Source organism: Ambystoma mexicanum, chromosome 11 (genome assembly GCF_040938575.1).
Source record: "Ambystoma mexicanum isolate Mex_15411 chromosome 11, UKY_AmexF1_1, whole genome shotgun sequence".
Classification (NCBI taxonomy): Eukaryota; Metazoa; Chordata; class Amphibia; order Caudata; family Ambystomatidae; genus Ambystoma; species Ambystoma mexicanum.
In genome coordinates, this window is record NC_090934.1 from 995,111,496 (window position 1) to 995,135,629 (window position 24,134).

The 24,134-nt window shown below is 49.1% G+C and overlaps 1 protein-coding gene across 1 annotated transcript in view; it reads right to left on the reverse strand.

Annotated features, from left to right (window-relative positions):
* MINAR1 (membrane integral NOTCH2 associated receptor 1) overlaps window positions 1–24,134 on the reverse strand; it is a 359,960-nt gene that overhangs the window by 67,255 nt on the left and 268,571 nt on the right. Inside the window, exon 3 of the mRNA XM_069624180.1 lies at window positions 6,842–7,105. Coding sequence (XP_069480281.1) covers window positions 6,842–7,105 — 264 coding nt within the window. The remainder of the gene's footprint in view (window positions 1–6,841; window positions 7,106–24,134) is intronic.

A 24,134-nucleotide genomic window follows, 5' to 3' on the forward strand; every position in this document is an offset into this window, starting at 1 on the left:
GCACTTCTTAGCAAGGCTGCCGTACTGTAAATGGTGCTGCAGTGACATCTCCTGGTGGAGTTGCTGTATTTCTATGGAGGCAGTTCTGACTCTTCAGCGGGGCTGCTATTTGTTCACTGGTAGCACCAGCACTTCTTAGCAAGGCTGCCGTACTGTAAATGGTGCCGCAGTGACATATCCTGGTGGAGTTGCTGTATTTCTATGGAGGCAGTTCTGACTCTTCAGCGGGGCTGCTATTTGTTCACTGGTAGCACCAGCACTTCTTAGCAAGGCTGCCGTACTGTAAATGGTGCCGCAGTGACATCTCCTGGTGGAGTTGCTGTATTTCTATGGAGGCCGACCTGACTCTTCAGCGGGGCGCTATACTTGCAATGGTAGCACCAGCACTTCTCAGCAAGACTGCCGTACTGTAAATGGTGCCGCAGTGATGCCTCTTGGAGTTGCTATATTTCTATGGAGGCCGACCTGACTCTTCTGCAGGGCTGCTATACTTGCAATGGTAGCACCAGCACTTCTTAGCAAGGCTGCCGTACTGTAAATGGTGCTGCAGTGACATCTCCTGGTGGAGTTGCTGTATTTCTATGGAGGCCAACCTGACTCTTCAGCAGGGCTGCTATACTTGCAATGGTAGCACCAGCACTTCTTAGCAAGGCTGCCGTACTGTAAATGGTGCCGCAGTGACATCTCCTGGTGGAGTTGCTGTATTTCTATGGAGGCAGTTCTGACTCTTCAGCGGGGCTGCTATACTTGCAATGGTAGCACCAGCACTTCTTAGCAAGGCTGCCGTACTGTAAATGGTGCCGCAGTGACATCTCCTGGTGGAGTTGCTGTATTTCTATGGAGGCAGTTCTGACTCTTCAACGGGGCTGCTATTTGTTCACTGGTAGCACCAGCACTTCTTAGCAAGGCTGCCGTACTGTAAATGGTGCCGCAGTGACATATCCTGGTGGAGTTGCTGTATTTCTATGGAGGCAGTTCTGACTCTTCAGCGGGGCTGCTATTTGTTCACTGGTAGCACCAGCACTTCTTAGCAAGGCTGCCGTACTGTAAATGGTGCCGCAGTGACATCTCCTGGTGGAGTTGCTGTATTTCTATGGAGGCCGACCTGACTCTTCAGCGGGGCGCTATACTTGCAATGGTAGCACCAGCACTTCTCAGCAAGACTGCCGTACTGTAAATGGTGCCGCAGTGATGCCTCTTGGAGTTGCTATATTTCTATGGAGGCCGACCTGACTCTTCTGCAGGGCTGCTATACTTGCAATGGTAGCACCAGCACTTCTTAGCAAGGCTGCCATACTGTAAATGGTGCTGCAGTGATGCCTCTTGGTGGAGTTGCTATATTTCTATGGAGGCCAACCTGACTCTTCTGCAGGGCTGCTATACTTGCAATGGTAGCACCAGCACTTCTCAGCAAGGCTGCCGTACTGTAAATGGTGCCGCAGTGACATCTCCTGGTGGAGTTGCTGTATTTCTATGGAGGCCAACCTGACTCTTCAGCAGGGCTGCTATACTTGCAATGGTAGCACCAGCACTTCTTAGCAAGGCTGCCGTACTGTAAATGGTGCCGCAGTGACATCTCCTGGTGGAGTTGCTGTATTTCTATGGAGGCCAACCTGACTCTTCTGCAGGGCTGCTATACTTGCAATGGTAGCACCAGCACTTCTCAGCAAGGCTGCCGTACTGTAAATGGTGCCGCAGTGACATCTCCTGGTGGAGTTGCTGTATTTCTATGGAGGCAGTTCTGACTCGTCAACGGGGCTGCTATTTGTTCACTGGTAGCACCAGCACTTCTTAGCAAGGCTGCGGTACTGTGAATAGTGCCCAAGGGACACCTTCTCGTAGAGTTGCTTCTTTCTATGGAGGCAGTCTGACTCTTCAGCAGGGCTGCTGCGCCTTTACAGTACAAGACCAGCCTTTCTCGGCGCCAAACGTTTAGTGGGTCAGCACTAACCATTATCGGCAGGTGTTCCCGCAAGTGGAATGGGGCTGGATTAGCACTTCTCTGTATGGGGGCTATTCTTTTAATTGGACAGCTGCGGCACGGCTTAGCGGACCGGTGCTATTTTTAATGAGACACTATTAGCACCTTCCAGCAGGGCTGCAGTAAACTGAATGGACGGTACTAGCACTTCCCTGCAGCACTGTTAAAGTATTATTAGGCCAGTGCAGGCACTTCCCAGAAGGGGTGCCATTTTGAGCAATGCCTGGTCTATAACCTATAGTGAGAAAGCGATGCACTTCTCGGCAAGGCGATTATATTTGTAATGAGGCACTCACAACAGTTCTCAGCGCGATCCTCACACCTTCCACGTCAGACTCCCAGCTGATTTCTGCAGGATTTAGTTAACAGGACTTTTCAAGCACTTGTTGCCAGGGGTGGACTGGCCTATAGGGAACTCTGGAGATTTCCCGCCAGGCCTCTCCACACTGGGCATCTATTGTGTGCAATTTCCAAATGTTCCCATAGGGAAAGGGTTGGATTTGCTGAACATATGGAATATGGGGATACCTTCAACATTATTTCCAGGCCCTCTTTGGGTTCCCACTCCACGCCTGAGGACAGCTTTCTTAAGAGCCAAGGACGAGTATGCTCGTCCTTTTTGCACAGACTGGCATAATAGCCTGGCACTTAATGACTCTGTGTCAGCACTTCTTTCCAATGCTGTCATACATTTAATAAGACAATATCCTAGCTGGTCTTTCATGCTTTTATGGGGTGTTCATCTGCTGGGCTGGCATATTTTCGGTGACACTGTACCGGCACTCCAATGAACCCGTATCATTTACATGAGACGGTACTGGCACCTCTCGGAGGGTCATTCAGAAAGCTGCGATTATTCGCTTGTCCTTGGCCATATTGGCCATATGCCTTGACATTTTTGTGTGCAAGGCACCCCATAACATAGCGTTGGGACTTCGGCGGCGCTATAAAATACTGGCTAACATAACATCAAAAGTGCTATGTAGCGTTGGGAATGACGTCCAAGTCAGAGACCGCGACGAGTAAAGGGATTGACCCCAAGACTTCACGAGCAAATGCACAAACTTAGCCAGCGACCCTTTCAGTTTAAATATCCAATAGAAACTTACAAAACAGAGGGGATAGGAGGAGCCTCCAGTAGATCGGGGGTACCAGGGGGCAGTAGCGCCCCTGACTTGATTTGGTTCGATCAGATGGATCGATGCTTACAAAGCAACCTACGCTCCACACAGTGCGAGCAGGTACCCCCGAATCATGGCACCCTAGGAAGAAAGAGGGAGGTGTTATGTTATGTTAAGGACATTTGTATAGCGCACGGTCACCTGAGGGTATCATGGTGGCCTGATTCAAGGGAATGCGGGCAGGCTTACAGGGTGGCCCATGGCCCATATAGCTAGCCCTGATGCATATAATCTTCTGCTCACCCAGCATGTCTGATTATATGAATCAGGTTCAGCCTGACGGGGAGGGACTAAGGATAGCTCAGGGGCAACGCAGCGCAACACAGGTTCGAATCCCGTGCTTACAAACCCCTCGCTGGTATTAAACGCGTTATGAAAGAACAATTACAAAAAAGAATATTTACAACACCTGGTTGGTGTTGCTATAGTGCCCACGCCAAACACGATTTTTTTTACTCGTATTCAGCGCAGGAGTCCACTAGCTTAACGTGCCTGAACACACCCCATGCCCCTTCAATTGCTGAATGGGACCACGGTGGCATGGAGGTCACAGCACACGTTTGAGAGTGGACTGTCACACAGCTTACATCAGGCAAGGCAGATGGCTAAGGTTGGCATGGCCTTTCTTATGGGCAGCGCAGGCGCCATAACAGGAAAGCGTTAGACAGACCCAGGGGTGCTGAGTACGCAGGTTCTCCGGCACCCGGGCACCCACCGGGAGAATAAAGTCGAGGCTGAGCCCCCCACCCCCCTGGCCAGAGAGAAGAGACGCAGTATGGATGGCCCTTTGTTCCATCCATACTGTGTCTCTCTCTGGCCTGGGTAAAAGCTGGGGAAAACGATGTTTAGAAATTGTGGGATAGATGCAAAGCAAGAGACTCTTGTTTTGCATCTGTCCCTCAATTTCTAAAAATCGTTTTGGTTTGGGTATAATTCTACATCCGTGCTCCCAGGTGCACGGATGTAGAGGCACACCCAACTCAAAACGATTTTTAGAAATGGAGACACAGATGCAAAGCAAGTCTGTCCCTCAATTTCAAAAAATCTTTCTGGGTTGGGTGTATTTGTACATCTGTGCACCCCGCTTGGCAAGAGGGGTGCACAGATGTAGAGGTACACCCAACCCAAAACGATTTTTAGAAATGGAGGCACAGATGCAAAGCAAGTCTGTCCCTCAATTTCAAAAAATCTTTCTGGGTTGGGTGTATTTGTACATCTGTGCTCCCCTCTTGGCAAGAGGGGGACACAGATGTAGAGGTACACCCAACCCAAAACGATGTTTAGAAATGGAAGCACAGATGCAAAGCAAGTCTGTTCCTCAATTTGTAAAAATCGTTTTGGGTTGGATGTATTTGTACAAGAGGGGTGCACAGATGTAGAGGTACACCCAACCCAAAACGATTTTTAGAAATGGAAGCACAGATGCAAAGCAAGTCTGTCCCTCAATTTCTAAGAATCGTTTTGGGTTTGGGTGTATTTGTACATCTGTGCACCCCTCTTGGTAAGAGGGGTGCACAGATGTAGAGGTACACCCAACCCAAAACGATTTTTAGAAATGGAAGCACAGATGCAAAGCAAGTCCGTCCCTCAATTTCTAAAAATCGTTTTGGGTTGGATGTATTTGTACAAGAGGGGTGCACAGATGTAGAGGTACACCCAACCCAAAACGATTTTTAGAAATTGAGGCACAGATGCAAAACAAGTCCTTTGGCAACATGGCTTCTATAATTGTAATGATATGCTTTTGTTGAGGCAACGCTAGTTCATCTTAGTGGGGCTGCTATACTTTTGATGGGACAACATCAGCACTTCTCAGTTGAGCTGCTACACTCTTATTGACAAGGTCCCAGCACTTGTCAGCAGATTTATTTATTTGAATTTTAATTGGTTATTTATAATGCACGTAATACCTTGAGGTTTCTAAGCGCGGACCGAGGGATCAAACCTGTGTTGCGCAGACCGAGGGATCGAACCTGTGTTGCTCATGTCGTTTTGCTTCCAAGGCGAGCACGTTACCCCTGAGCTTTCCTCCCAAGACTCTGAAGAGCTGAAGTACATTTAATGATAGAGAACCAGAACTATTGAGCAGGTCTGATATCATCTTCATCATCATCCGGATAACTCAACACTGTCGTGGTTATACAAAAGCTAATATATTTAAAGGGATGGAATTACTCAGAATGTAGAAGCACTATTCAATAACCCAAAGTGCTTAAGCATAGTTAATGTGAAAATACTACACTTCTCACCGTTGGGACAGTGCTGCCACTTCTCACAGAGGCTTCTACGCCTTTTATGGGGCAGCACTGATCCAGCCTACTGGACAGCTTCACTTTTAATGGCACTTCTCAATAGGGCTGCTATACTTCACTAGGAAATGACCAACACTACCCCGTAGGGAATTGCATACTCTTGATGCCACCGAAGCAGCACTTCCACCCAACACAGCTGCTTTATTTTTAATGGCACAGTGCGTGTACTTCTCAGCCACTCTGCTTTACATTGAAGCAGACCGAATTGTCATTTCTCAGCAGGACTGCAACGCTATACCATTGTGTTCTGTATGTGGAGTGCTTCTTCACCCCCAATGTGGGTTCATGGCACTCTCCCAGTGTCTAAATAGTAGATCTGGCTACATTCAATTGGCAACAGGCATGTCATGAGCTGCCTGCTGTACATAAACTGCCACTCAGAATGTTGGAAGCTGTGATGGGACAAGGGATAGAAGGCTCGAGCTTGTAGGATAACAGAATCAGCAGGGACTTAAAACCTGCTCACTCATTCTGGAGTGAGGGGCCATGGGGCTGATCCCACATACAGGTGATTGTTACCCCTTTATCTCTCCTGAATGAAAGAATGAGCTCCCTCAGACACAAGTTATCACCTCTGCACACACAATGAATGAATATGGCATGGGTCTATAGATCGAGAAAACTAGAGTGAGAATTCAGAGTGTTTTAACAGAAATATAATCATCTTTCAAGATGGGAGACTGACTCCATTAATATACATGGGGTCACTGAGATGAACAAGAGTGAAACTGTACGTTCAGTTGTGAGATTACCAGCAACAGGTATGCTATGCTCCAAGGAGTGAGGTGCCCACTCAACTTTCACACTGTTTAAAGGTGTGAGACCCATCCTGAATGCTTGCCCAAAGAGCCTTGGCCAGAGTTTCACACTGAAGAAGTGAGCATGTGATCCGGGGTCTGCAGCCCACACACACGCATGGGATTCCCATGCACCCACTTGCGAGATTTGCACCAAATTAGTGAGATTGTGCTCCAAGGTAGGAGGCACACGTACAGTCTTTGCTCTGAGGTTTGACACACTCACAGGATGGGATGGCATTTCGTTTACCCATCCTAGTTGTGTTGTTCTGCCTTTTGAGGGCTACTACAACCTGGCTGATTATAGACGGGTGGAGTAGGGGCAGTGTTGGCCTACTGGAATGCAACTGGAAGGCTTAAACCTCCTTCTTACTTGACTTTAATATATGCAGTACATGCTAGCCAATGTTTCCCCTGTTCAGCGCACCCCCACCACACTCGCAGCAAGTTGCGACTACATGCAAATGCGGTCATATAACCGCTGGTGATGTCACTTCCTATATTTGGGCACGCCACGGGTAATTCATAAATCGGCTCCCCTGGGCAGCGCAGGTCTGGAGGGAAACTCACGTGCAAGTCCAGGGCAGCCAGCTTGCCTTTCTCCCCGGAGTGCCGCGTGTACTCCTCGATGGTCCAGGAGGGCTGCGCGCGCTTCACCTCCGTCATCTCGGTGAGGCGCATGTCCGTGTAGAGTGGGTTGCTCTTCATGTGCGACTTGAGGGAGGTCGGGTAGGGATGAGGGCTGAAGACCTGCTCCACCAGGAAGGACTCCTTGGAAGGCTTGGGTGGCTTTGACGGCCTGTGCGACTGCCGCATCTCATGCTGTCTGTCCGTCTGAAAGAAAGGCAAGGCGATGCAGTGAGTATACTTATACCAGGACTGCACTCTCTCTGTATCTGACCAGCCACGCTGCTTTACTGTGAACATAGCATCTCGGGAATACGTAAACTCAATCGCTGCACATAACCAGGCACCAATGCAGGTAGACTGCGCCACTGCGCACACCTAGACGGCCTATACTGATCTTACACTGCAGCTCCTACCCTATCCCTACAGTCAATGGATCCATATCTGTACTGAGTGTACACTCCATCATGGCACACATGAGTCTATATTGGGAGTGCACTGCATCCCTGACCACACCTCCTTATACTGGGAGTACACTGAATCTCAGAGTATACCTGCTTATACTGGGAGTACGCTGCATCCCTGACCATACCTCCTTATAGTGGGAGTACACTGAATTGCTGACCATACCTCCTTATACTGGGAGTTCAATGCATCCACGACCATACCTTCTTATACTGGGAGTACACTGCATCCCTAACAACACCTCCTTATACTGTGAATACTCTGCACCCATGACCACACTTCCTGGTACTGGGGGTACACTGCACCCCTGACCTCCGCTCCCCATACTGGGAGTACATTGCATCCCTTACTTCACCTATTTATACTGAGAGCACACGTCATCCACGACCGTACCTCCTTATACTGGAGGTACACTGTATCCCTGACCATAAACTGGGAATGCACTGTATCCCCGACCTCCCCTCCTTATACTGGGAGTACACTGCATCCCTGACCATACCTCCATATACAGCAAGTACACAGCATCCCTGGCCTCCCCTCTTTGTACTGCTAGTACACTGCATCTCTGACCATACCTCTGCATACTGGGAATACACTGAACCCCTCACCGTACCTCCTCATACTGAGAGTACATTGCATCCTTATTTATTTATTTATTTATTATTTAGCTTGTTCTCTCCTATGCTCTGCACTTTCCAATCCCCCCCCCCATGCACTATCCCTTTTTCCCTTCCCCATGCACTTGCATGTTCTCAATGTCACTGGGCCTAGTAAGATCGTTGTTTTTGTTTTCTTCCTGTGTTCCCCTTACCTTTGCCTTGTCGCGCTCTGAAACAGCTGCGTATGAGCACGATATAAATAAAATATCATATCATAACTATACCTCCTTATACTGGGAGTACACTGCATCCCTGACCATACCTCCATAGACAGCAAGTACACAGCATCCCTGGCCTCCCCTCTTTGTACTGCTAGTACATTGCATCTCTGACCATACCTCTGTATACTGGGAATACACTGAACCCTTCACCGTACCTCCTTCTACTGAGAGTACATTGCATCCTTATTTATTTATTTATTTATTTACTTATTATTTAGCTTGTTCTCTCCTATGCTCTGCACTTTCCAATTCCCCCCCATGCACTATCCCCTTCTTCCCTTCCCCATGCACTTGCGCGTTCTCAATGTCACTGGGCCTAGTAAGATCGTTGTTTTTGTTTTCTTCCCCTGTTCCCCTTCCCTTTGCCTGGTCACGCTCTGAAAAACCTGTGTACGAGCACGATATAAATAAAATATCATATCATATCACAACTATACCTCTGCATCCCTGTCCTTGCCTCCGTATACTGGGAGTACACTGCATCCCTGGCCCTACCTACGTATACATGAAGTACACTGCACCACAGAGTAATCTCTGGCATGCAGAGAGCATGGTGCACCCACCACCTTCCTGTCTATACTGAGCATACACTGCATCACTGATCCACCCTACTTATACCAAGATCGCACTGCATCCCTGATGATACCTCCCTATGCACAGGGCTCCCCAAATTACCCCTCCCCCCATACATCCACTACTGAGCACACGGTATCTCTGAGCACAGCTATCCATACTGAGCATGCAGTAATTCACTGCCTACACCTCCCGATACTGCAAGCACCCCGAATCACTGCATGCATCTCCCTGTACTGATAATGCACTGCCTCCCTGATCACGCTTCCTGCCTATACTGAGCCTGCAGTCTGCCAGGCACAGCATGGACATTGCTTCCCAGACCCCACCGCCCAATACTGGGAGTACACTTCATCCCCCCACATAGCTCTCTGCACTGAGAATACACACGGGTGGCTGAACATGTGTGCCTATCCTGGACATACGCTCCATTGCTGCACATAGCTTCTTATGCTGAAAGTACCCTGCATTCCTGACAATACCTCCTTACCCCGGGAATGCACTGCACCGCTACTCATAGTGCAACCCATCCTGAAAGGCGTGTTTGCCCTTTATGCAAGGGGGTGTGCTAACTCAGCTCTTCAACTTAAGGAACAACGGTGTGTGACGAGAGGCCCCCATGTTTTAAAATCGAGCAGTCTTATAAGAACTAAAGGACATGGTAAATCAACATGACAATATATATATATTTATAACACATCTTCATAGAAACATGCTAGGCAAAAGACACGATTCACCATGCAAAGGCAGAAGAACACAATGGAGAAGGCACATCTGAAAATCGATTACAAGGTAAGTCATCGTGTGTCTAATAACAGCTCGCCTATGGCATTCAAATGCAAGAAAGGGAAACACCTGGGCTTACGTTAAATTCAAAATGCTCTACTGATGGGCCCTGAGTAACTAACTGAGAAATTGACAAACTTGATGAAAAATCATATTTCCACGTGCCATTTTGGGATTGAGTAGTGTGATTTTTTCATATATATGCTACAACATCTACTTTAAAAATACAGGACAATGGCTGTAACATAGATTAGTGGGTTTAGCGCCTGCTGTACAGATGTGTGTGGCTTCTAGATGCGCAGGGTTGCATCTTGGGAAGGCTAGTATTGTATTTGAACCCTCAGAGGTCCAACAAACTCTTGGCATTATTATGTTGGAAAATAATTTCACCTATTTATGACTTGCAATCACACTGCGTAGTTGCGGCCTACTTCCAATGGGGACACACTCTGGCACAATCCACCTGAACAACAGCTCATTTCCATAAACCACTATGGACTAGACAGCTATCCAAAATACCCATGCGAATTAACTGTGGGATTTTTCATGCCAACCAAGTGGTCAAATCATATAGAACCCTGCTGTATTATTTCCCCTCCTTTGTCTAAGTGGCGCTTGGTGCACCCTGTTCTTTGAGACTTGTATAGCTTTGTAATCATTGGCAAATTGTTATGACTATGTACGTGGCAATCACTGCCTTTTTTAATGTTACGCAACATGTGATAATAATAAAATTGAACATATTTTTGTAAGTACTGTATGTGCATTGGGTTCATGTCTTTAGATAGGAACAAATGGAACAGGTATCTGTCTATTTTGTAATTGTGGTTTCACTTCAGAACACCGGGGCAATGGAAAGAGGGGTATCAGACTCACTTTCATGTTTTGCTCTCTTCTGAGTTAGTTCCCTTTGAGCCTTGATCCCCCGTTAAAAAAAATTGGGAACTTTACCTGCTTTTGGTAATACTAGATCCAGTCCTCCAGGCTCATGGGGAAACTAGCAATGGGGGCAGCAGGTTACCTTGAATTGTTTAGCCAGACAATAGAAGTCCTTCTTGCGAAGCAAGTGGAGGATTAGAACATGTTGAAGAGCAGTAAAGCTAGTAATATTTAATGTATACTACCCACTTTTGTCACTCCTTCGTGCAGACTAATAAAAAAAAAAAACTGAATCAGAGTTGCTGAGTTGTCCCATCGGGGATGTGAGAAGTTTTGCTGGCCTGCCTATTTGACTCACACAATTGTTGCATTCTGATACCATTCTGAAGATGTCCGAACATAACCGCACTACTACACAAGCTGGGAGGTAGGATTCGTTCACTACATCGCATACCTGACGCGGGAGAGAGTTACAAGTGTAAAAAGGGGGGGGTTCAATTTCAGCAAGACTTTTAATTTTACTAAGTCTTGTCGTGGGTCACGTGTCGAGCCAACCTTAACTTTACAGTCAACATTCATTTGCATTCTGGGACCTGTAGTTTCCTTTTTTTTACATGCAGAGAAGCCCAACCGGTTGGCAGCTACTGTCCTACAACTGCGCACTTGCACTTTATTGTGGTTGGGAGCAACAGCATTCATTTCTTTGCAATTGTTGTGTACTTGTACTCCATGCTTTTGCCATGACAAATGCAAAGCTACAGGTACCAAAGGACAAATGATATGATATATTTTATTTATGGCGCGCCTATCCACAAGTGCTTCAAGGCGCGATGAGGCAAGGGAGAGGTACAAGGGAGGACACGACAACGATCTTACTAGGCCAAGTGACATTGAGATCGAGCAAGTGCAGGGGAGGGGGGGAGGGGGAAAAGTCCCAAGGGAAGGGGAGGAGAAGTGCGAGACGTAGGATCAAGACATAGGAAAATAGTGTGGCCAACAGGTGGCGGTGCAGGGGTTAAGTGTTGGATACGTGCAAGTAGGGGGAATAACAAAGCAAAGGCTGAATGATTTTCTCACAGCGACAGTGGACACATGTGCAAGTCGTGGTGCAGGGAACCATTTCACTGATGGTGTGTTCAGCAGTTTGATCACCCAATACCACCAGCTAAGTTCCATGGCAGGTTTGAGTGGAGCATTCGGTTGGCTCCTCTGCTTCCTGGAACTGGAGAGGCTGCTTTTCGTTTATCCATGTGCTACTGTAAGTGACAGAATGCCAGGCGAGGAAAGAGGCAGGACTGGGTATGCCCCCCCCCCACACACACAGGAGATGCCTGTAAATCGGATCATCATGTGAAAGGCACCCGCTGCTACCATTATGTGAATCAGGTGTGCAGCTTGCTAGAGTGCCTTATGAGAGTGTAATATTTCACACAAAAAAAGCCAGCAGGTTTTGCTTGTCAAGCAAGCAGGCCTCTCGTGGGACAACTCAGTATGTAGGAGGTTCTCAGCTTAATCAACGTGGGACTGTGGCAATGATTTGGCTTTGAAATGCGGATGCATCTACTCCAGTGTTAACGACAAAACATTAACATATTTCTAGAAGACCTGGGACTTTTCCTCACAAAAGGTTCTCTGAAGATGATCTTTGACTCTGGGACCATTGCCCATTGATGATGACTGCTGGGTGGCTCCTCAATTACAACAATTGACATAGCCAACAGTTCAAACCTTTGTGTAGGCAGGATCTGTCCTAATGGTACTACCTGACCATAAGATGGCAACATCTGGCACATTTACCTGCGTATATGATGACAGTGCCTGACAAATGCCCACCCAGTACTGATACACAAGCCAACACTGTTGGCCTTTTCCAATGCTTGTTTTTAACAGGAGTTGAGTGTGAGGAGCAGATGCATGCACACAAATTGCTTATAAATCAAGTGGCGGAAGGCACACTCGGTTAAGACATTTGTATTGCATTATAGCACCAGAAGCACTTTTAAAGATACAAGTATGGCTTTTGGCCTGATTTACACACATGTTTTCAATGGGACTTTGCTATGTTAAAACATGTCTGTAAATCAGGCCCTGTAACTTTCGTAAGACGTCGTAGCAATAGCACTGGCAGGCCCTACACAGCACACAGTTTCATGTTCTTGCGTGACAGAAGTCAAAGAGATCCTAAGAGGATGTGTTTTGGGCAGGTAGTGGGTGGGAAAGAACGAGCTGTAAATACAGCATGAAACAAAACACAGGGTGAACATTTCAACGCAAAGGCAGAGCAAAGCTTTGAGCGGGGCAGACCCTCATGACGACCCTGGACTCAACTCACTACTTCCGACCTGACGCGAAAAGGCCCCATGATAATTGTCACTTGAAATCATCACTGCACTCTGGTGTAGGCTGGTGCTAGAGATATCCCTCCAAACGGGGGTCTGTGACCTTAGAGGTGCAAAGTCTCCTGGACTCACTCAATTCCCCACACTTCTGTACACCAGAGAACTACTTAAATCCCATACACCTACAAAAAGATTATTTTCTTTCTTTTTAATTCTTTGAAATAGTTCATTGCATCCTTTAAGAACGTCTCAGGCATCAGTGCCTCTTCCTCATGTCTACCTGCAATTCAAAATACATTGGAGCACCATGCGGGTAGAGGCATACATGTAAATTCAATACTTAAAAGTCACATGTAAGATGTTTTATGCATTCAATTTACATTACACCTCATGTTCATTCATTTGTATGGCGGAGAGAAGGTCTGCATCTTAGGTTAAGATCCCGCCTCCCCGGCCTCTTGTATACAAATAGTCCAGCATTTACGGTGGCGTGATATTTTCATGCTGGCTTAAATGCTGTGGATTCCTATGGAATCCATTGTAAAAGCTGCCTGCTGTGTGTAATTGCACACACAATGGTATCCCCAAAAAATGTGCACACTACGGTACTGTATAACAGTCAATAATACTTGATGTAAAGACAATGAAGAATACATTCAAGAAAGAGCTGCAGGACAGAAAAATTGCACAACGGAGCCTCCGTCGTCCAACTTGTCGTAAAGTCCGCGCCAGTCACTACAAGACATCAAGCTCTACACAAGAGATAGTAGGGTGTCAACCAGAGGTGCATATGCAGAGTAAAGGCAATGTATCAACTCCCCAGGCTTCAGATAGTTTCCCTTTCACTTCATGGTTCCCGGGGGTTACGCCGTGACACCGGGACTCTGTTAATTTTACTTGGAGAACACGTGTCAACTATTTGAAGACTGGTGAGTTGATATTTACTCTGCATGTTTACACAGTTTATATCTAACAGCATCTTTATTCAACATCTCTATAGGCCATATAAGCATCTCATCTATAGATGTATTAGGCATCTTGGTGATCAGATTGAGGAAGATAATATGAGTTTCAGCTACTATTACTATGTTTTTGCTACAATACTGAATGTATCATTATAATTTGGTTTTGAATGGGATTGTTATATTCCCTTCATTGAAGTCTTTTTTGATAAAAAATAATTGTATTATTTGATTGACATTTCTAGACCACTCCTGATGAAGGGAATTATATTGCCGAAACGTGTTTATTTTGATTTATTTTTACATTTGTGTAACGCCCAGACCTGTGGGTATCACAGCGTTTGTACAGAAGGATACAATAAAAGTGGTATTGCCATAGCATGAAGGTGAACAGATAGTCATGGCTAGGTAAGGTACGGCTGATAGGAGGTCATCAGTCGTGCGATGCAGCCATTAAGGTATTTGGGTGCTTCATTGTAGATGCATCGGTGAGCGATGGTTAGACTTTTGAAGTCAATCCATGCTCTTATAGGTAGCCAGTGGACTTCTCTGTGGGTTGCGGATATGTGATCGGATTTGCGGAGGCCCAGTGCCGCCCGAAAGGCTTTATTGGTTAAGTTGGTGGCCGACGTGCCCTTGAAGAGGGCATTGCAATAGTCAAGTTTTTTTAAGATGATTGCACTTGAGAGGGATGAGGCAGTAGCTGGGACTCAGGAATGGTCTGCTAAGCGAAATGAGTTTTGCAGTGTGTGCAGTGGAGGATGCTAGGGAATTTACATGCCTAGCCATAGAGAGTTCAGTGTCAAGGTATACTATAGAGTTTTGGCATGTTTGAGGACAGGAATGCTGGTGCCATCAATAGTGAAGGAGGAATACAAGGGATTTAGAGATTTGAGGTGGGAGGGAGAGCCCACCATGAGGAGCTCCATCTTTTCCTCGTTGGGGGAGAGGTCATTAGAGGACAGTCAGGATTGGATAGTCCTGAAAACCTTGTAAATGGAGGAGGAGTTAGTGGTGTAATTGCCAGACATTGGGATAAGGACTTGCATATTGTCTGCAAAGTTGGTGTAGATGATGCCTAGGTTGACAAGGATATCGCAGAGAGGTTTGGTGTAGGTATTATAGAGGGTGGGGGAGGGGCAGGATCCTTGTGGTACACCGAGAGGGACAGGGATGGGGTCTGCATCATGGTTGCCAAGAAAGACTCTGGAGGTACGGTTGTTAAGGAAGGATTTGATCCAGTGGACTGCCATAGGGGAGAAGTGGAAAATCTGGGAGAGATTTTGGCAGAGTAGGCCATGGTCCACCAGGTCAAAAGCGGTGGAGAGGTCGAGAAAGAGAAGGATGGCTGATTTGCCCTCTTATGGAATCCACCTGCAGGTTAAAAAACAGATTCCATGCGAAATTCATTGATCTTACACTCGCATGAAAAATGTCATGCTGGTGTTAAACCATGTGCTTTTTGCAGGCCTCAGCTCACTTTCCAAAAAGCAGGAACATTTCCTGGGAGCTCATTTTGCCCCAGAGCATAAATGGGGGGGCTAAAGACCGGCTTAACACACGTATGCCTGTCTTAACGCCCCCATTCATGCTACAGGGAATTTTCATTGTTTTTGAAGGCAGAGGGCGGGGGCATAACAGGAGTTACGTTTCATGCTAAACGTGTCGTTTACACCCATTTTTGCGCTCTGGCAACTTGAAAAATGAGTGTCCCTCTAATAACAATTATTTTCTCTTGCCCTCTCCCATGCTGCACCTGTAGGTTGGCTGCAGCACTCTGCTGTGCGCTTCGGGTGACACTGGCGCGACCAACGAAACACTCCTCGCCGACTGCTGCGGTTGCTTCTGCCACTTGACACAGCACATAATTACCTCGCCTTGACTTATTTCCATCTGTGATGCACTCACTCTCCCATTCTCCATGTAATGAGAGCCTCGCGCTTCTCCAACCACCCGCTGCTTCTCGCTCCTGAAACATCGCCGTGCAGCTGGTCACAGCAGACAAGACGCTGATAGGGAATTTTAATCTAGCACAAAAGGATCCTGAAATAGATTGTCTCAAGAACCAGCCAGACAAGTATCTGGCACAGAGTGTTTTGACTGTAGCAAGCACCAAAGGATGCCCAGGTCTTCAACATTCTAAGCATAGCCAGCAGTACAGAGGACACACAATGCTATGTTCAGAAGACATTTAAGCAAGGCAGAATTCCTCCGCGGTCTACATCGACCCACTTACACCAAAGAAAAACCCTACCCCAAAATCAGTCTCACCTCTACTAAGAATAATTGATCGACATACATCGCTCTCACCTGCACAAAGGGTGATCAGTCGCCATTCATCAATCCCCACCTGTGCAAAGATAATTGATCATTAAGTATCACAGTGAATCAATCCTGAAACAGGGGAAGGGTGAAACCCACATTGAACATAATTGCAATTTATTCCATGACAGTCTGGGTGAAGACTGGAAAGACGATATCCTGGCGTTCTAAGGGAACTTTTAAGACTGAGAACAAGTTCATTGCAAGTTGGGCCAGGCAGAAGCCCATGCAGAGGCTAATGTGCGAGCCTCCACTTTTTTGCTTTTAGTTGGGTATTTTCTAAAGTGTTGAGGCCTGTTAGTGGTTTGAGATTCAGACAGAAGACTTTTTACTTTGGACTTGACGTGCACCCTTGGCTTTAGTTTTGGTAGGCAGGGATTTTCCTTCATATCTAAAGGGCAAGTTAAGTTTTTTTCTTTTTATTTAAATAAACTTAACTTACTATGACCCAATGTAGTCCGCGTTCGTCTTCTGGTTTACTACAGTCCCTGATGCTTTGCCTACAGCCCTGTCTCATATGGGTAGGTGGATGAGGAACCTGCCGACCGCACAGATGCCAAGAGGGGTAGGCCTCGCAGGATACGGCTCTGCTGAGGATGGGGCCAAGGTGGAAAGGGATGAAGAGGTGGTGGCATCCCTGCCCACAGATTCATGCATCAGGGCAAGGGAGTGCTCCTGGCAGGCCAGCAAGTCCACGATGGCAGCATGGGACTGTGTATGCTGCAGGCTGGCCTCCACCATCCGGTGGCAGAGGGAGCCCATACAGCATGATAAATGGCGCACTGCCGCTAATGAGGCACTGGCAGCATTGCAAGCATCCTGGCTGTGTCTGGAGGCCTGCTCTTGGGCCAATTGGGCATCCTCCCTGGCCCCAGCTCAGCACTCAATAGCCAACTCAGCCGTCTGCTCCCTGGCAAGCACGTATCCACCCTGCCCCAGCTGAGCTCTCTGATGCCAACTCAGCCGTCTGCTCCCTGACAAGCCAAGCATTCTCACTGGCCCCAGCCGAGCTCTCTGATGCCAGTTTAGCTGCCTGCTCCCTCCTAGCAAGCCGAGCATCATCCTTGGTCCTAGCCAAGCAGTCAATAGCCAGATCAGGTGCCTGCTCCCTGGCAAGTCAGGCATCCTCCCTGGCTCCAGCGTAGGCCTCTGATGCCAGTTTAGCTCCCTGCTCCCTGGCAAGCTGAGCATCCACCCGGGCCTCACTCCTTCCTGTTAGTGCCTCTGCCAGCTGCTCTTCCCTCAGCATGTTTGCAGCCACCACCTCATGGTGGACTTCCCCCAGGGATTGTTGGACATCAGCCAACATTGGCCCAAGTTACAGACAGGCCGCCAGCATTTCCTTCCCATTAGCATCTACCGGTGCTTGGGCTGCCACCATGGCTGGCAGTCTCTCGATGATGTCTCCCGAAAGACCGTCAGCCTCAGGGCAGGTGCCAAGGGAACAGGATATGGCATGGAAATGCTAGATGCATGGACTGCAGTTGGCATATTTCCTGAAGTCCCTGGAAGAACTACACCACTCTCCCTATCCCAGCTTTGGGATAGATGGCACCACAGGAGGAGCAGTGATGCCCTACACCACAACCAGGGTGTCCCCCAGGCCTCAGTAGAGGGACGTCACATGGGGCCATGGAATCAGTGTCAATGGTGTTGACAGTTTCCTGGTCCCCATGCCCAGGCATGACTGCTGTTCCCCTGGTTGAGGGCCTGGGCTCAATGGTGTGAGGTGGTAGTGACATGGTGTCCTGTGGAGACTCACTCTCCTCGCTCTCATGTTACTACATTGTGTCCTCACCATCATCCTCCTTCTCGCTCTCTGTGTCTTTTCCTGCCCCTGTGAATGGGAAGGCAATGCCAGTGTTGCAGGCGCATGTTGCAATATGGGCACCATACACAAGATACAAAAGTACATCACATGTGCTGCCTACAAATGGGCTAATTTTGAAGTCTCCACGTAAATCTGCTGCAGGGACCCGTTATATGTAGACTTACATGAAGGCAGGCACCCGCTGTCTATATTTTGTCTTTTGCACGGCAGGGTGCAAATGTAAAGGGCAAAAGGTCGTGTTGAAACGCATATGCTGCCTTTTGCTCTTCACATTTGCACTCTGCCGTCCAAAGTGATTAAACGCGGCCTGGCATGGGGGTATGCCAGGCAGCGTTTCCTTTTCTTTGTGAGCACCGCTTGCCATGCTCTCATGGCAAGCGGTGTTCACAATTGAAATGAAACCCTAATTGTTCACGCTCCTACAATGGATCCAATGGGGTCTGTCTGCTTTATGCTGGTGTTTAAAGATGGCAGACCACATAGAGAACACCAGCATGTATGCCGGCATGACAATCTATGCCCGTACAAATACTGGAGCTTTTGTATGGCAGAGAGAAAGGGAGCGGGGGAAACGCAAGTTGCATTCTCCCCCCTATCCACCATATAAATGAATGAAAATGAGCCTTGGCGTGAATGCGAGGCTTCAAAGCCTTACTCAAGGCTTCATGCCTTGCATTCATGTTACGGATCTATACAACATCAGCCCCACAGTGACAGACATGTCAAACGGTGTGAGTTGCCCATGTGCAACATCATATTGCACAATAATGCACTCGACCCCCTTTCCTTGCACATTGTTGCAGCACGTTTGTACGTGCCATGTGCTGCATGAGTGCGGATATACATCAGATTCCTGTATCTGCTCAATGTCTCTGACTGTTGTCCATGCCCTGGGCATTCCTTGCTGTTCCATATGCTTACGTTTGAGGACTGCCAGGAGTGGGGTGGATGGTTTTACTGCTGCATGCGTCACATGGTGGTAATCCCCAATTTCACATTTCTACACTCTGGAGTGCATCCGGGGTATCGGGGTATGTGGTCTCTAATGCCTATTTCCTTTGTCTTGTCTTTCGTGTGTGTATGCAGGCATGGATGCCGGAAAATGATGTCTGACTCCCGTACCCCTACAATGTCCCCCCCTCAGCTCTGTGTCATCAAGCTGTCTCTTCATGTGTTTGTGGACATGGAGTTGAGTGGGTGGTGCAGGCATTTACCACAAGCCATGTGTGGGGGAGTGTGATGTATGTCTGTGTGTAACTGTCATTTTTGGCATGCTGGCTTGTGCACAGGTGAGTATAATGCTGGTAAGTGCTGCCTTTGTATGGCTGCATGGTCTTCCTCTCTAGTCACATTTCAATTAACATCCTGCAATGTATGGGGGGCGTGGCTTGATGGCTACGTGAGAGGACGTTCCTTGGAGGAGCTCCCGATGATCCGATCCTGATCCTGGGAAAAAAGTGATGGTTTTTGGCGGACTTTCGAGCCCACGGTGCATCTAAAGGCGTATGAAAGTGGGGGGCACACGGTGCGTGCCCTCCCCAACGGCGAGACTGCATATCCACGGAACCAGACCCCGAAGAAGGTGGCTGTTGTGCACAGGAAGGGGAGCACCCAAGATGGCCCCCTGTGGACAAAGGGCCATAAAAGGTCAGACGAGCTGAGGAAGACAAGGTTGGTCAGAACGTGGGCGAGCCCAACCGGATAGACGGGTCGCATGCGCCTCGGGTTGAAGGCAAGACCATAAGGGCGAGCCCCCACTGCAGAGGCCATGGGTCGTGGCGAGCCAGCAGAGTGAATCCAGGTACAGCGAAACCTCGCTGTGAAGGGGCCGACGAGCGAACCCCGCGAGGATACAGCTTGGCGCGTGGGCCCAATCGACGCAACATGATGGCTTCCAAGGCGGCGCGGCCCCGGATCAAACAGCCTACGATGGAGACCTATGCTAGGTCGCACTCGGGCGCGGAAGGGGGCAAGAGCAAAGAAACCCCTGCGGCAGCGACAGACCCACCGGGTTCTATCCAGGAGGTGCTGGCAGCAATTGCCGACTTGAAGGTGGCCTGGGAGACGAAGCTGGGCCTGGCCATGAAAGAGTTGCAAGATGGCCGAAACCTCAAGATAGGAGCGGTCCGAGAAGAAGTGAACCGGTTACGCCAGGATGTGCGAACGATCGCGGAGCGCACTGGGGAACTGGAGAAGGAGTTGGCCCCGACCGTGGAGGCGTGCAATACACACGCCAAGGAACTTCATGCCCTCGCGCAACGAGTGGGCAATTTGGAGGACAGAGCAGAGCAGGCGGAGGGGCGCGCCAGGTGCAATAACATTCGCATAGTGGGGGTACCGGAGGGAATGGAAGGATCGAACCCCACGGATTCGTTGAAACCATGCTTTTGCAGGAGATTACAGGCAGAGAGCTGACCCAGGGGTTCGCGGTCGAAAGGGCGCACAGGGCCCTGATCAGGAGACCGGCCCCAGGAGCCCCCCCGCGGCTGTTGATTGCAAAGATCTTGAACTATCGTGACCGCGAGAAGATTCTCGAATTTTTCTGGAAAGGGCGCTATAGAAAGGGGGTCAGCGAATATAACAGCGTACCCGGATTACACGCTGCTTGTACAACGGAGTCGAATGAACTTTGGAACGGTGAAGAGGAGGCTCAGAGAGGCAGGCCACCGCTACATGTTGCTTTACCCCGCTAGGTTAAAGGTGATTCATAAGAACAGATCCCTCTTCTTTGAGACGCCGAGCGACGCGATGGAATGGTTGGATATGCAAGGTCGACCACAGGAATCGGATGCCCAGACAGAAGCGGATGGAGATAAGTAGCACGCTGCAAAGGCACCCGTGTGGCCATAGCTATGACATTGGGACTAGAATATAGTTTGATATTGTGCTTGTGTGGGGGAAGTCACGGCATCTGCCAGCGGGTCCCGTTGAATTCACTTCTCCTAAACAGATGACTGGGAGCTCCTGGGGAGCAACCTATGCACCCGATAGTAGTACACTTAGTTAGGTCACTGTTAGATTGGTGACACCCCGCGGGGTCCTTGTTCTTGGTCACGAGACGGGTCCAGATGTGGGTAGGCCTGAGATCCAGGGATGGAGCTGGGCTATTGTTGGGGGTTGGTGGGGAGGGGGGTAGTTGTGTGTAGTGGTGTGAGGTTGGGGAAGGGGGGAGGGGGGCACGGGTCGTTAACAGAAGGGAAAGAGCCAGGAAGCGATCCTACATGGGGAACATTATGGGGAGGGATGGGACGGAGATAGACCGACTAGATGGCATCGGGTAATCTCAGAATTGTGACCTGGAATGTATGGGGCCTCAACAGCTACCTTAAACGTAACAAAGTGATGATGTATTTGAAGAGGATGCGCGTAGACATAGCCCTGCTGCAAGAGACCCACCTCACCAGGGAAAGGCTGGAGGTGGTCGGGAGGAAATGGAAGGGCACCGTTGTGGGTTCGGCGTACTCAGCGTATACCAGAGGGGTTGTCACTTGGGTGGCGCCCCACGTGCCGTTTCGAGCGCTTGATTCTACGGTGGACCCGGAGGGTAGAATGGTGGTGGTTACGGGTCTCTTGGAAAACAGAGAAGTACACATCATAAATTTGTACGCCCCCAATAACGATACAGCGGCTTACTTTAGGACCCTCTACGGTAAACTTGGCCCCCTGGCGGGGGCTACGGTAGTGTGGGGGGGGATTTTAACTGTACTGTAGACCCCAGTATGGATAGGTCCTAGGACAGGGCAAGAAAAACGGCACCGGCGGCTAAAGCGCTGAGTACCCTACTGAAAGACCTAGGCCTAGAGGATGCGTTGAGAAGGATGCATCCCACGGATATACAGTACTCACACTACACAGCGCCACATGATTTGTACACAAGGTTAGACTACATGCTTGTAACAGCCGGGATAGTGAGAGAAATAGAAGGAGCAGAATACAAAGCCCGAGTGCTGTCGGACCACTCGCCCTTGGTGGTAGACTGGAGACACCAGCCCCCACGACCGCAGATCCCTACATGGAGACTTAGGACCGAGGCTCTGCAGCATGAGGGGTTTCGGGAGGGCCTGAGGGACGCCATTGAAGAATATTTTGATACAAACACAGGAAGCGTAAGCTCTGTGGGCACATTGTGGGAAGCGTTTAAGGTGGTGGTGCATGGGGTAGCTATCTTCCAAGTTAAGGGGCTACAGGGGGGGGGTTGAAAGGGAGCTCCGGGAAGCGGAAAGGGAGCTAGAGGAGCTCACGCGTTGCGTGAGCACCGCTCATGATAACAGAACCAAAGTAGAGGAGCTACAGTTGTCCTGCAGTGCACTCTGGGATAGACTGTGCAGACTCCGCTACAGGAAATATACGGAGAGGATACACGCAGGGGGCGACAAGCCAGGCAGATTGCTGGCTTGGCTGTACAAGAGTGAGACCCCCCACTCGGTGATTAGTGAGATTCAGGGCGAAGGAGGTAGCATATGCAACACCCAGAAAGAGGTAAATGAGGAATTCCTTAAGTTTTACAGACACTTGTATGAGGACACGGGGGAGGACATGGGCCAAGACATACTAGACACATTGGGGGACATTTAGTTGCCCACCTTAGATGATCTAGAACGTTCTGAGTTGGACGCACCCGTCACCTCGGATGAGCTGGAGGTAGTGATTCGGAACTTGCCCACTTGTAAGGCGCCGGGTTCGGATGGGCTGCCCCGCGAGTTCTACAAAACATACCAGCAAGAGTTGCTTCAGCCACTGCTTGCCACTTTCAACGAGGCCTATGAGAAGGGAGAACTCCCATTGTCCCTCCGTGAGGCTGTAATCATCCCACTCCTGAAACCAGGCAAGCCGGCCGTGGAGCGCGGGTCTTACAGACCGTTGTCCATGCTCAACCAGGACAGCAAAATACTCACGGCGGTGCTGGCTAATAGACTGAAGAGGGTGATTAAGAAACTGATACACCCAGATCAGACGGGATATGTTCCGGGTAGGAACATCACCGATAACCACCGGAGGCTACACCATGTCATAGACCAAACTGAGGACACGGGCGAGCTGGCTATAGTGTCGTTAGACGCAGTCAAGGCATTCGACTCGGTACGATGGCCCTGGCTGAAAGCGGTCCTGAAGGGGTACGGAGTGGGACCTGGATACCTCAGATGGGTACAGTTGTTTTACAGCACCCCGATGGCGAGGGTCAAGACAGGGTCCACGGTTTCAGATTCTTGGCAACTGGGCAGGGGGACCAGACAGGGATGTCCCTGGTCACCTATGCTATATATACTGGCATTGGAGCCGCTGGCAATATGCCTGCGTCAACAATATGGGGAGGTGGGCATAAACACGGCCAGTGGTGAGCATCTGATATCATTATATGCGGATGATATGCTCCTTTATTTGCGCTACGTAGAAGAAAACCTACAGTACGTCCTAGAGGTGTTAGAACGGTATGCCATCCTCTCCGGTATATCGGTGAACCCTGGGAAGTCCAGCCTGTTCCCTTTGGGTAGATATAGGAATGTCCCGGTGCAGAGGCTGCCTGTTCTGCCAATACCATGGCAGCCCGTAACATTTAGGTATTTGGGAATAAACATTTATCACAAGATCGAGACAGAACACAAGCACAATACGGAAAAGGTGATAGAGGGGATTAAGAACAGTATGGTATTCTGGTCCAGATTGCCCCTGACCATGATGGGGAGGGCGGCCCTGCTCAAGATGGTGGTCCTGCCTAGACTCTTGCACTTCTTTATAAACATCCTGTTTCTGATACCCAGGAGCCTATTCGCGAAACTTCACAGCGTGTGTAGGGGTTTTGTGTGGGGCAGCTCTAGGAATAGGGTGGCTCTGTGGAAGCTCCAGAACCCATGTGACAGGGGGGGATAGGCCTGCCTAACTTCAAACTCTATTACCTGGCGGGGCAGCTGCAGTACATGGCCAGGTGGCTCTCGACTGAAGATTCGGCAGAAGCCAGGCTCCTGCGCGAAGATACAGCCCCGTACTTTTTGATGGAAGTGGTGTGGTTGGGCAGAGATAAACTGGTGGGCAAGGGGCGGCTACTGAGGTTGGGCTGGGAGATCTGGCACAGGACATGGAAGATTGGGGGGGACTCGGAACCATACTCCCAGCAGGCCCCTTTGGCGGCTCTGTGTGGGAGCGACTCTCAACTACTTGAATCGGTCCGCAGATACTGGGAACAGGTAGGCCTAGGCACCCT